This window comes from Vespa crabro, chromosome 11 (genome assembly GCF_910589235.1).
Source record: "Vespa crabro chromosome 11, iyVesCrab1.2, whole genome shotgun sequence".
In the NCBI taxonomy this organism is placed as follows: domain Eukaryota; kingdom Metazoa; phylum Arthropoda; class Insecta; order Hymenoptera; family Vespidae; genus Vespa; species Vespa crabro.
In genome coordinates this window covers 5,480,821-5,494,993 of record NC_060965.1, presented here as the reverse complement: position 1 = coordinate 5,494,993, position 14,173 = coordinate 5,480,821, and the positions used below count along the sequence as shown (strand labels likewise).

Below are 14,173 nucleotides of genomic sequence, written 5' to 3'. Positions count from 1 at the left end.
CAACCATTGACCACACCTTCTAAGTTCAACATCGGTACTATTTTGAAGACATAATCGTCACGTAAGCTAGTAGCATAAGTTGAATTGCTTAGAAGGCTCTCCAATGTTCCATGCATTACCCAGGAAGCGTTGCTCTCACCTGGATGGACTCTGGACGTCAGGAAGATAACTTTTCTATTCTAAATATAATATTATCAAAAAAGATAATAACTTAAAGTTTCAGGATAAAAATATTTAATTGTAATAAAATATATAAAAGATATATAACTCACTTGTGTAGGATTGCTCTTCGAGTCTGGCGATGTTATAGTCAATACTGGATTTTCATTGTTATTTAACGATTCGCAAAGTGACTCGGCACGAAAATAAATATTAGAGGATGAAAGCTTTTTGGTCCATTTCCAAATATTTGTCATCAATTGGCTATAGGTATAAGGGAAATGATAAGCCAGATAACAAACGTCATAAGCATGGGTAAAGGTGACAGTGAACGATGTCGTCAAATAGTTCTTCCCTTTTGTTGGTCTCTGATAACAATTTCTATAATAACAAATATCTGTTCCAGTTCTGACCCAATATGGTCGACCCAATTGTGCCTCGGTTACGCTAAATAGTATAGGCTTCATGCCGAAATTAAATTGAGAATTTGCCTTCTCGCAATTGACGATATTAAACGTGTAAGAAACGTTTGCTTCCATATTTGAAACCTCAAAGTAAAACCATTGATGTCTAGAGGCACTGTTAACGTCTGGCGTTAAGATCAAATCGTATTCTCTCAAGCCTATCTGCAAGAAAAGACAAAAAAAAATACAGAGAAACGATATGAAACGATATATGCATGAAAATGATATAAAACAAAACAAATATATCTTGGCTAAGTCAATATTTGGAATAAATTAACACGTTCACTTCTCAATATACAATTTCGTAAATGAACAAAAGAAATCAATGTATTAACAATGATCGCTTGATTAATTTAAATAAAACATTAATGATGATCATTTTAATTAACGATTATTACAATTAAAAAATCAATCTTTTTAATAATGATCAACTCATTGATTTAAACGAAATATTAATGAAGATTATTTTAATTAACTAATGAATAATGATACTACTTCAATTAAATGTCTCTATTGATTTGTTAATTGAATGACTATAGATGATTCGATGATACATGTTAACAACGATCATTTACAGTTCAATTATTAGTGAACGCGTTAACACAGTTTAAACAAACATTCTGATTGTACCTTAATAGCTTTCCTAAGATTTCCACTTTCAAAACGAGACTCAAATTGCAAATGCTTAGTCTCCAAGTTCCTTTTTCCAATTCTCTTCTCGTCCCAATTACAAAGTAACTTGTTTTCCGTAATTCTATCATTCGACGACAAAGACGTTGTTACATTGTCGAGATCATAAACAATCTCTTGAATCGTTGTACCAGCATGTAGTCCCCTTTCCACGCAAGTTAACAATTTAGCACGACAAACTTTTCTATCCTTGCTGTTCAATGGTTCTGGTTTTCCTAATGAATCACCACCAATCAGATCGGGATAAGCAACTTTGACAAAACTGATAACACTTTTCACTTTGCTCGCTATCAAACAATAAGCATGCCTATCAGTGGTAGTCGATGAAATATCTTTCAATGTTTTCAAATCAGATTTTGCATTATCCGATTTAATTTGATGTTTTAATGATCCATTGGTATGGGTATCTTTTGGGAAACTTTTCGATTTGGATATTTTTGTATAACGTGAAAACGTTTTATCGTCGTCAAACGTTGAATTCGTCGAGTCTATAAACTTTTCTGATGACGATTTAGCAAGACTGAGTTGTAACTGAAGATTGCCTAGCTCTTTAAAGAAAACATTATACCTAAAACGAAAATTCATAATGTTGGATAAATATTAAGATCTTGTGAAAATTAAAAAAAAGAAGGAGAGAGAAAGAGAGAGATAAAAGAGAAAAAGAAAAATAATATTCAATGATGAAACCAATGAAATTTACCCAATCAAATCCTCTTCGTTTCTTTGAGACGTGAAAACTCCGGCAAAAAATTTACTCTCGTCTATTTCCTCGCTGGGATACAAATTCTTATCACTTGTTCTCCTTGAACTATGACTATCTTCGTCATCTCCTGAATCGAAATCACTGTATAATCTTCCAAGCGAGGCCACGCTGTTAGCCTTAAAAGAAATATTCAAATTGAAGAATCTGGGCAAACTCTTCTCCACAATTTTATATGACTAACTAAACTGCGACACGTACTTGACTGTCAAGGTCGCTGCCACTTTCAATGCTGTTAGCCCTGGCATTTGCTTCCGGCAAGACAAATCTGAATAAAAATACGTAAATAAGTAAATAAATAAATACATAAATAAATAAATAAATGAATAAATAAATGAATGAATAAATAAATGAATGAATAAATGAATGAATGAATGAATGAATGAATGAATGAGTGAGGGAATGAATGAATGAATGTATGTATGAATAAAATTGTCGCAATAATTGTCATATTTTAAAATATAAACAATAATAAATGTTCTCATATATGTATGTAAATTAAAAATGGACAGATCAAATCTAGGAAACCTTGAAAGTATCGTTCACCTTGCAGGAGACATTTCGGGTACAGGCAACTCCTTCTTTTCCAGACATTGATTGATTATACCACATATACGTGACAATAAACAGTCGTAGGCTTTTTCCTCCGGGCAGTTTGTACAAAACCGGTACAGTAGCTGTAGACCATTGTTAGACTTAATAGCCTTCCTTCCAGACTCTAAAAGTGGGAAGAAGAAATGTCTTTTAAACGATTCCGAGTTATCCAAAGAGGCTTTCTTCAAGAGGAAGGAAAATACATCTTCGAGACATGCACTTAACTGAGAAATCTTTTTCTTTACACTATTCATAAATGTTAAACCACTCGACTACATTACGTTCAAAAATTATCTTAAGAGGTATGATTTTTCTTTTCTCCTTATTTTTTTTTTTTGTTTATTTTCTTTTTCTCTTTTCCTTTCTTCTTCGCATTTTTCAAATATCCCTTGATACTTCGAGCTCCGTAAAGTGCGGAATACAAAATCCAAAAAATTTCAAAAAATGGAATATAAACGCGTCGTTGTGTTAAAAGGAAATTGTGAAATGACTTATAATTAATTCGTATGGAACGTTTACTGATTGTCAGATCAAACGTTTAACCGGACACGGTCGATGTAACTCGTTATAAGCACCTGTCAGCCTTTTTTTGCTTCTCTTAGAATTTTTCTGGATACTACGCGGTTTGCTTTCGTAAAAGGAACTTTACTTATTACGCAAAGATGCTGTAGCGTGTTCAGAACGTAGTTGGATATCTTCAGTCTCAATTGCCCGTCGAATCTCTCCCATCTCTCGAAAGTTCGCATCAGTTGTTGAACCATTCCGGCCTTTACAAATTTTGTGCAGCATAATTCTGAGAATAGAAAAAAAAGAAAAAGGAAAAAGATAAAGGGAACAGACGGAGAATCATTATTAATTGTATAATAAAAACAAAAAGAAAATAATTGTTAATAAATATATTAATATACGAATTATATAATAATAATAGTAATAATATAATAATAATAATAACAATTAATATATAAAATAATATAATAATAAATATTATTAATTAATTAGTGATGAATGTTAATAACTATTATTAATAATAGTTGATGATGATGATGATGATGATGATAATGATAATGATAATAATAAATATTTTGTTGTAATATTTCATATCAATAATATCATTGATATTAATAAAATAATAGAATAACATACTTACTGCTCATTGTGAAATATTTCAAACATTCGACCAACGCTTTTAATTTAATATGAGGTACATGACCAATGCAAACGAAGGTCTTTTCTAATGTATTGGCAATCCCATCTTTGATAAGAACTTGTTGAGAAAATGCTATGAAAAAAAAAAGATATATATATATATATATATATATATATATATATTCAGCTAATAAACGATTCAATCTATATGATCGATATCGTAATATTAAACTTATAACGATACTTACAATTTTTAGCAAAAACTTTGATTATCAGCAACAAAGGAAGAATTGTTTTACCGTTGTTGTAATGTTGTTGAAGGAGCGTATGAAATATTTTGACATAATTTGAATTTTTCAATTTCGTTACAAATTTCTGATCCCTTTGGCAAACCTACAAACAAATTTATAAATAAATTTAATATATCATTTCCATATCTATTGTTTATAATCTATTATTTATTATTATTACTATTATTATTATTATTATTATTATTATTATTATTATTATTATTATTATTATATACACATTTACCTGTCCCAAAATCCAAAGAACTTCTTGTACAAGGACTTCCGAAGAAATACTATCCATATGCTGCAAATTCATTAAAAGTTTAACTAGGACTTGCGTGATCCCGGAATTGATCAGTTGAATGACCGCCATTCGGTTACTGTTTCCTAATTAAAAAAGAAAAAAAAGAAAAAAAAAAAGAGAAAAAGGAAACGATAAAGAGTTCATTCTTATCTCAAACTTACTTATTTAAACATTTCTATTCGACAAAGTTATTAAAACATAAGTATTATAACGTAGATATATGTACATTAGATGCGATCATATAAAGATTATTAACTACATAGATCAATGATAACGATTAATTTATAAGTTAATATTACTTGTTGCATTTTTGTTCTTGTTTCCTTTCGATTTGCCCTTTGTCATTTTTGGTGATATACATTCGTGTAATATACCAGTTATACTACAATTCAACACGTAATCCTTGGAATTCTGTAAAAAAAAAAAGAAAAAAAAAGAAAGAAAAAAATAGAATTATTCATTTTAATATTTTATTTATTAATACGAAAAACGAAATTGAAAAACGAAATTGAAAAACGAAATATTATTATTGTTATTTGTAAAATTCGTTGCATACAAAAATCGCTTTTTTGTTTTTTTTTTTATTATTATCATTATAATTTTATTAATAGAATTATCTTTATTCATAAAATTATTCGACGACCACGATTTTTATATCATCTTTCCTTTTTATTTTTAAATAACTCGATTTGATTTAAAACTTGACTTGATTTTAAATAACGAAAAAGATTTCGATCGTCACGCAATTAAAACTCATAGTTCGTTCGTGCAACACTCATTAGAAATAAAAACGAACGGGTTTCTAGTTTAGTAATCCTTTCCGAGATAGATTGACACAAGAGTGCATAACTCGTTAATGCGACTTTGTCACGCTACTATTTCGTGTACGAAACTCGAATACTTTTATAGTTATCAGAAACGCTTAATCAAGTCCAGATGGTGTGGAAGTATTAACCAACGAACACGTTTCGCTTGACTTTCGTTTTGTGATTTTTTTTCATTTGATCATTTACTAAAAATACATCCTTTAAAGTATGTATGTATGTATATTATAAAATTCATATTATAATTATCATATCGTATCATATCAAAACTGACAGATAAAATAAGATTTATTGTCACAGAAATAAATTATATAAAATTAAATAATATTTTCATAATTCATTCTGCAAATAAAAAGAAAAAGAAATAAATAAATAATATATGTAATATTATTATTGAAGATCACCGATGTATGCTTTACTATAAATTGAAACCATGTTGAATGCAAAGTACAAAAGTTACAAGTTTATGTATTTGTTAAAAGTTATAAGTTTATATATATATATATATATATATATATATATATATAAAAGAAAAAGTATTTTTATCCATGGAACTCTGTCATAAAATATTTATAAAGTCGAAACTTTATCTCGATAAAGTTTACCTCAAGAGTGGTAATAAAAATCTCCATAGCACCAGAATTCTTACACCATAACTTCTCCAAAGTACGTTCGCGAACTCGTCGGTCTAAAAAATAAAGTAAAAAGTTTTACTGACAATGCATATGTATGTATGTATATATAACATTGTTCAATTGAATATTAAATAGAACAATAAATAAAATTTACGATCGTAAAAATAATTGTAAATAAAAAAAATATATATATCAATTAATGCATGTATTGATATAAACATTTTTTTTTAATTATGCCACAACATCCTCGTATCAATCACGATAAATTATATATATATATATATATATATATATATATATATATATATATATATATATACATATATATATACATATATGTTCTCTTTTTTTGCAACAAAGCAAACATACATTTTCTTGGCAAAGAAATATGAATAACCAAATGAACAGCTGTGAAGAAAGATGCTACAACTATGATGAGATAACGAACATACTGTTTACGTGTTCATGGTTAAGATGGTGTAATACAACTTTCAGAATTGACACCAAGCCAATTCGGATCAATGCCATGAGCGCAACTACGTGAAAAAATATATGTAACCCATAGGTTCAATTTATCATTCGAAAGTTATTTGCCGTTCCAATGTCAACAATGATTTAATCTGTTATTTGATATATTTCTAACAAGGCCTTTCTATTCGATTTAAGTTAATTTATTTGCCAACTTTAAAGCACTTAAGAGAAAATGTAAACTTTTGTAATAATAGAATATATATATATATATATATATATATATATATATATATATATATGTAAACATATGATTGTATATATATATATGTAAACATATGATTTGAGAATGACAATATGAATTAGAGAACAATTTCTATTAGAAACGAAATCGATGTAACTCATTCGAGTGCATCGACATTTTTCTATTTGAATGGAATTCAATTAGGTACGGAATAAGATAAAATGTTCATATCACATTGGCCCAATTTCAATAGCTATCGATTCTATCATTCCAGTATGTATTGTCCGGATATCATTCGTTAGTTGGATAACAGCCAACTAATAATATATCAGATCGTCTGACGAAAGTTCTTATGTAATATTTTTTTTTATTAATCTTTAATACGAATTCTCAGAAATAACGAGATCATTCACATCCAGATGTTAATATCTCATAAGTCAGTTTACACATCTGTTCGAGAAATATCATAGTCAAACTGAACACGATTTGATGTGAAATTTAGAGTTGCTCGTTTTTATTATTATTATTAGTATTATTTCTCTTTTTCTTCTTCTTTTTCTTCTTCTTCTTCTTCTTTTTCTCTTCTTTTCGCAAACAAAAAAAAAAAGAAAAAGAAAAAACATCGATTCGAATCAATTACGATGAGAAATGAGAGACACGTGCAGTCGAAAGTTTTTATCTATTTATTTATTTTTTTTTTTTTTTTTTTTTTTTCATAGATTGTATCGAAATTTTCAAAAACGTTTGACGTCGTTCGAAATATAACGTTTACGTAGTCACAATCTAATTCTATATAAATCGGGTTATCTCTAGAAGTAGGTTTCAGAAGAAGAACTTGAACGAGCGCATAAAGTCCAAGTTATATATCTCTTAAGCGACCTGAATTTTCATTTCACAATTTTGTGAGTTATAAGTTGCTATGTATAATTTAATTTTGTACTTAAGTATAAACGTATTAAAGAGTAATGTTGATAACAATTAAAATTTATTATTTTGTATCTTGACTAAGTGATTTAAAGATCTGAGAAACATTAGGAAATACAATGTTTCCATTGTACAAAAGAAATATAGTAAGCTTCCTACAAAATTTGTTTTAAAGCCAAAATTCCACTCTTAACATATCTATTACCCGAATTTCTATTTCGTTTTAATATCTGAATCGATCTAACGTACTAGTACTTTGATCTTTTCTCGTAGATCAATTAACGTGATATCGTTCTTAAAATAAACCTTAGTAGTTTCCCCCTGTTTGTTCCTGAGATTTTAGATAAGGGTAAAGTATTAAGGGTAAAATTTTCATTGAAAATAAAAAGAACGATATATTAGAAAATTCATTTGTAGATAAGTAAATAAGTGGTAAAAAATATAAGATTTGTAGATAAATTCTTATTTTCCCGATTTATTTAGCCAGTTATAACTCAATTTTTGGTCATGTGTCTACGCAACAATTATATATGATATGAAATTTTATTTATTGAAAAAATTAATTGCCCAAAAATATTCCAAGTTAATATATTAATATAGTATTATTTGATAAACTCTTTCTCTCTCTCTCTCTTTCTCTCTCTCTCTTTCTTTCTTTCTTTTTTTAATATTAATATAATAAAATTACATAGATAATATACATTATAATTATACTATATCAATATAATAAAACATTATAAAAACTTCGAACATGAATTAAATTAATTTGATGAAGAGATAAAATAAAATGAATCTTAAAAAGAAAATAAATAAATAAAAGTATTATAAATATGTACTTTTAAAGTCATATGACTTTATCATTTATAAATTACATTATAAGTATTACATTAAATAAATGTTTCTATTTAAACAGGTAATAGAAAAATTGAGTTATAGAGAATTAAAATTAATAGAAATAAATAGATAATTATATATATATATATATATATATATATATTTCTTTTTTTTTTATCAAAATTAAATGATTACCTGAAGACGTGACTCGTGCGTGTATCTTAGCTATAATACTTCTGAATGTTTCCCCACCTTCTTGTGGTTTTGGCGCGAAACTTCGTAGCTTCTCCAGGATAACGTCGTTTATAGCATCGTCCACGCATCTATTACTCGGCGACATCGCACTTAAACCGCAAAGCAAACAGTTAAAATTACATCGTTCTGGTAAAAGTGATGGTAACTTAAATGAGCTCGTTAATAGCTTGACACAGCATGGCGTGCAAAACGATTGTGATTTAAACGAAAGTAATTATCTTTCAAATGTAAACGAATTTGCCGACAAAAATAATAATAATAATAATAATAATAATAATTTTATTAAATTGTACAAATTGATAATGATTATTCTTAAAAAAATGAATAATATTATTCATTAATTTTTAATTGCAGAATATAATAGATTTAATATTTTCGATTGAAAAAAAAAATCAATCTTTCTATCTTGGATAAAATATTGCTATGAAATTACTAAAAGACGAATTGATTGTCATTGTAACGAGAAATATTGATAGAAGATATTGCTGAAAAGAAGAACAACAATTTTTTTTTCTTTTTTTTTTTATACAATTTCGAATGAAACAACATCATGAAATTATATTACAAATCTGTATCGAGAGACTTTGTTGAAAGAAATAAAAAGAATGTCAAAACTAAATCCATTTAATATAAATTTTCGAACTATTGGAAATGTTAATTTTTCGATTACAAAAAAAAGAGAAGTAAACAAAGAAGAAAAAAAAATAAGAAAAAAAGAAAAACAATAATGATGAAAGAAATGAAATTAAAAGAAGGAACTATTGTTTCTTTCGCCCGTAATTAAAAGAATATGAATATCTCTAAAAGATATCAATGAGTCTCTTTCTTATGGCTCTGATCCAATTCAAACGAAAAATCTCATTAATTAGATTTTGCTATCAGCTGACCACAGTTAGTCAATGTCACAAAAATGGAAAATCATGCATAGGAAAGGGAACTTTCAAGGTTAATTAACGCAAAGACCGTAACGAGCTAGGAACGTTTGAAAATAACTTTCGAAGTTTAACGGGAAGCTAGCAAGTACTAGAAGTTGATGTAATTAATAATTAAGCAAGTAGATACTAAAACAAACTGAGTATCTAATATATACATACATATATACACGGGCATGTTCACACACACACACACACACACACACACACATATATATATATATATATATATATATATATATAAGCACGCATGAACACTCGTAAACATCGTATATTTAATATTTAAGTTTGAAATTCAAGGGAATCTAGTTAATAAGTTAAATCTTAATATATGTATATATATTAAAAGAAATCCTAAGAAATAAAATGACGATGCTAATTCCGTTTAACTGAGAAGCTGATAAAGCGATGAATGCAAAAGAAAAACTGTGATGACTGCAAATAGTAAGTAATATATTAGACAAAAAAAATGAGAGAGAGAGAGAGAAAGAAAGAGAAAGGAAGAGAGATATTTAACAGACTCATGGCAAACATATACATATACGCTCACGCATACACACACTAAGGAAGGACGGACACACACGCACGATACACGAATAGGTTGTTTCTGTGTTGCTTTTGATTTTTACTCTTCCTCTTCGATGTCCTCCGCATTCTCCTCGAGTGCAACCACTTCCATCGGTCGCTGGTTCTCCTTGTCGCACTTTTCCAATGCACTTTTCATCTCTTCTGCTCTTTCTCTTTTTCTTTCTCTCTTTCTCTCTTTCTCTCTCTCTCTCTCTCTCTCTCTCTCTCTCTCGCTCTCTCTTTCTCTATTTCTCTCTCTTTTCTTTTATTCTCTGTTTTTTTTCTTCTCACCAAGATCGCCTTTGTGTTTTCGATGATGATGATAAAGACTGAGATAAAGGAAGAAAAAAAAATTATGATCGTTGAAATCGTTTCGAATTTATCGATATGAAAATTTTGTTTAAAAAAAAGAAATGTTTCTTTGTAAGAGACAAATTTGAATTTTGTTTTCTCTCTCTCTCTCTCTCTCTCTCTCTCTTTTTTTCTTTCTATTTCTCTTTTTCTTGCTTTTTCTTTTTCTCGAATTCTCGACAAAATTCGCGATCCACACGCTTCAAGACTCTGAAGCGGTTTGACGTTTCTCGCTGCCAAAACTATGTTTAAAAGCATCATAGCACGCACGCATGCACGCACGAGGTACTTCTATTTATATCTACGGCCGCTTTCCAAAAACCGGTTAGTTTTTATTTATTTATTTGTTTAATTATTTATTTGTCAGTTTTCTTTTTCTTTTCCTTTTCTTCTTCTTCTTTTTCTTTTTCTTTTTTTGCTTATTTTTTTTTTTTTCAATATCTTTTTAATTTCTCACACAAATTTCTTTTTTATCAAGGACATTCGACGAAGCTTGAAAATGTCATGAAATATTTAAATTTCACAATGAATACGTGACTAATCGTTGTTAGAAGGAAGACAATAACGTACACGTCGAGATGAGTCTTAAAGAGAGATAGAGAGATAAAGCATACGTGCAAGATAGGAGTTAGTATTGATAATATTAAAATGTGAAAGAACGAATGAATGAAATGTTAATAAACGAAAAAGAAAGAATTTTAATATTAGAATGTTATAAGAAATAAGATAATTAAAAAATAAATAAATACACGTTAAAAGATACGAGCTATATAACGAACAAATAATTAAGTTTAAGATGAAACGTATTTACAAAAAAAAATTCAATAACGATTGACTTATTTTTTCTAAACAATAAAAAGCGACACGTAGTTATATATTTAATAAATATTATACGAATTTAATATATATAAAAAAATATATATATATAATAATAATAATAATTAACAAAACCATAAAAGCAATGAAAGATACAATCTATATAATACGTAAGACCGATGATAAGAATTATAATCGAATATAATTAAAAATTAAAAAAAAGGAAAAGGGGATAAGTAAAATGATGGACTAATTCCTTTTTTTTTTGGAAAATAAAAAAAGACAGATATACAATATATCTGAATATTCAGAGAAATGAAATGTACAAATCGTTGAAATGCACTATTCATATCTAATTTTAACATCTTACATTTTGTAATTCGACGCGAATATACACATCTATATACATATATGTATATATATGTATGTATATATATATATATACAAAAATACTAGTAAACTATATGATCTGTCAAGATTGTGTTTAGAATAGTACGTCACATGAACGAACGAAAAGTTCGAGAAAGCATACACGTTGTTCTAATCTTTCACGATTTCTAAGTTTCGCCAAAATGTAGGTCGGTAAATTATTATGAGACAGCTGATTGTAACCACAAAATGATAGTGTTGATTGATTATTTACACAATGGTATACATTTTCTAATAATTTCCTTACGAAAGTGATAACTGATACAAAAGAGCGACAAAAGAGCGACAAAGAGCGACAAAGAGCGACAAAGAGAGAAAAAGTGAAAGAGAGAAAGAGAAAGAGAGAGAGGAAGAGAGAATAAAAGGAACGGAAAAGAGAACGAAAAATCGTTCGGTTAGGTATACTTCTGCGCAGAAGATATACACAAATGAAAGGCCAAAAATAATCGTTTCGTCGCTATAGAACGATCAGAAGAAATTAATGTTTACACTGGATCGCACACGATAGCAATGCACTTTCCTCGAAATCGACCTCGAACACGTGTCTCCTTCGACTACCACTCGACCTTAATGTCAATTTCAAAAGAAATATACATATATATGTACATATATATACATACATACATACATATATATATATATATATATATATGAGAGTCGACAAACAAATTAATCCTTATCCTTCGTAAATTAATACTTTTGAAATATTATTGTTAAATATATCTAATCTCAAATATACCCACACACACACATACATATTGTTATTATAAATTATCCTTTTCTCGAATAGATAATATAAAAAAAGAAAATAAAAAAAAAAAAATAAAGAAGAAACTGAGCAAACCAAAATACATTGAATTATTTAAATAATCGAGATATTTAGCCATTAAATAATAAATACATTATATATATATATATATATATATATATATATTAATAAAATTTTTTCACATTAATAAAATATAATAATAAAGGTTTAACATCGAATGATGTTAAATCTCAATATGCTAGTTAAATATCATCATCATATCATCATTATATCACAATCAATCTGTAAGTGCACAAAATGACAACGATAAGATAATAAATAAACGATTAGATAATGAAAGGATTATAAAAAAGAGAAAAAGAAAAGAGATCTCACCAGAGGGATATTTTGAATGAATTTCTTCGATTAAAAATAAAAACTGAAAATTCACTTACACTCGATATTAATAGTTCCCCCATACACACGACTATGAAAACGTAAACGCTCTCGTGGCCATCCGTACGAACATCCGACTAACCTTCGAAAGTAACAACAACGGCTACGACGATAACAACGACGAGGACGATGACGACAACGATGACGATGACGGCGATGACGATGACGATAATGATGACGATGATAACGACGACGACAAAGAAGAAGAGGAGAAAAAGGAGGAAGGAAAAAATGAAACAGATTGTTCGTTTAAATACGCCCTGTTACAAGGATCTAACTGATTCAAGAAGGACGAAATATCCAGTTCGAAATGGTTTACTTACGTGACGTCACACTCACGAAAATTTGATGTGATATTACACGTATATCGAAATGAAACGAAAGAGAGAGAGAGGGGGTGGTGGGAGGGGATGGAGAGATATAGAGAGTGTGAGAGAAAATGATGAAAATTGTAATATATGGATTGAAATAAAAAGAGAGAATGAAAGAGAGAGAGAGAAAAAGAGAAAGATGAAAGGAACGTGCTCGTTGAGAGCAGAATCAGGTGTATGCGGCACTTGTTGATAAACACGAAAAGCTACTGCAGATTGATTAGTAGGCGTGCGAAGTTCCACGAGGGTAGTCGACGCCTCACGAACTTTCCTATCGATTCATATGAAAGGGCGCCTTGGTTCAAACTGGTCCACATGTTCTCTCTCTCTCTCTCTCTCTCTCCCTCTCCCTCTTTCTCTCTCTCTCTCTCTTTATTTCTTTTAATGTCCAATTCTTCTAATTCATTAAAATCATTTTCTAATTGTCTTTCGATATGACATTCATTAATCGAACAATTTTATTCGTTTATCAATGATCATAATTTCATTATCAAATTTTATAATTATTATGAATTTTGTATGAATTTTGTGTGTGTGTGTGTATGTGTGTATCCATATAAGAATTTCATATATTTTTAATAACAAATTTGAATGTCTATCTCTTCATCCTTTCTCTTTTATTTTATTTATTTATTTATTATTATTATTATCTTATTTTGTTTTTTTTTTTATTTTTTCTCTTTTCTTTTTTGAAAACTTAATATGAAAAATAATACGAAAAAAAAACAAAAGAAATGAGAACAAATAATTATCAAATTTCTGCGATCGCTTTGAAAAATAAGAAAAGTGATAAGAATAATGCGAAAATGGTTTAACTTCTACTTCTCACTTTTCTCATGGAATATCACGTAATGTTAAAGTGCACGTAGGAAATCCCGAAAATAACATCTTCGTGAGAGATATTGACGTCAT

The 14,173-nt window shown here is 28.4% G+C and overlaps 1 protein-coding gene across 13 annotated transcripts in view; it reads right to left on the bottom strand.

Moving 5' to 3' along the window:
- The window catches only part of LOC124428189 (cytosolic carboxypeptidase 1-like), a 35,566-nt gene extending 22,211 nt beyond the window's left edge, over positions 1-13,355 (bottom strand). For 2 of the 13 annotated variants that reach the window (XM_046971974.1, XM_046971976.1), the window contains exons 1-14: positions 10,153-11,209; positions 8,532-8,680; positions 5,837-5,919; positions 4,707-4,818; positions 4,348-4,490; positions 4,062-4,206; positions 3,815-3,946; positions 3,317-3,460; positions 2,620-2,791; positions 2,275-2,341; positions 2,014-2,192; positions 1,254-1,881; positions 273-785; positions 1-179 (exon numbers count right to left, since the gene is read on the bottom strand). In XM_046971974.1, coding sequence (XP_046827930.1) covers positions 1-179; positions 273-785; positions 1,254-1,881; positions 2,014-2,192; positions 2,275-2,341; positions 2,620-2,791; positions 3,317-3,460; positions 3,815-3,946; positions 4,062-4,206; positions 4,348-4,490; positions 4,707-4,818; positions 5,837-5,919; positions 8,532-8,680; positions 10,153-10,247 — 2,741 coding nt within the window. In that variant the 5' untranslated portion in view covers positions 10,248-11,209. The other 11 variants (XM_046971975.1, XM_046971977.1, XM_046971982.1 and 8 more) reach the window with 11 other exon arrangements.
- Between the last annotated feature and the right edge of the window lie 818 nt (positions 13,356-14,173).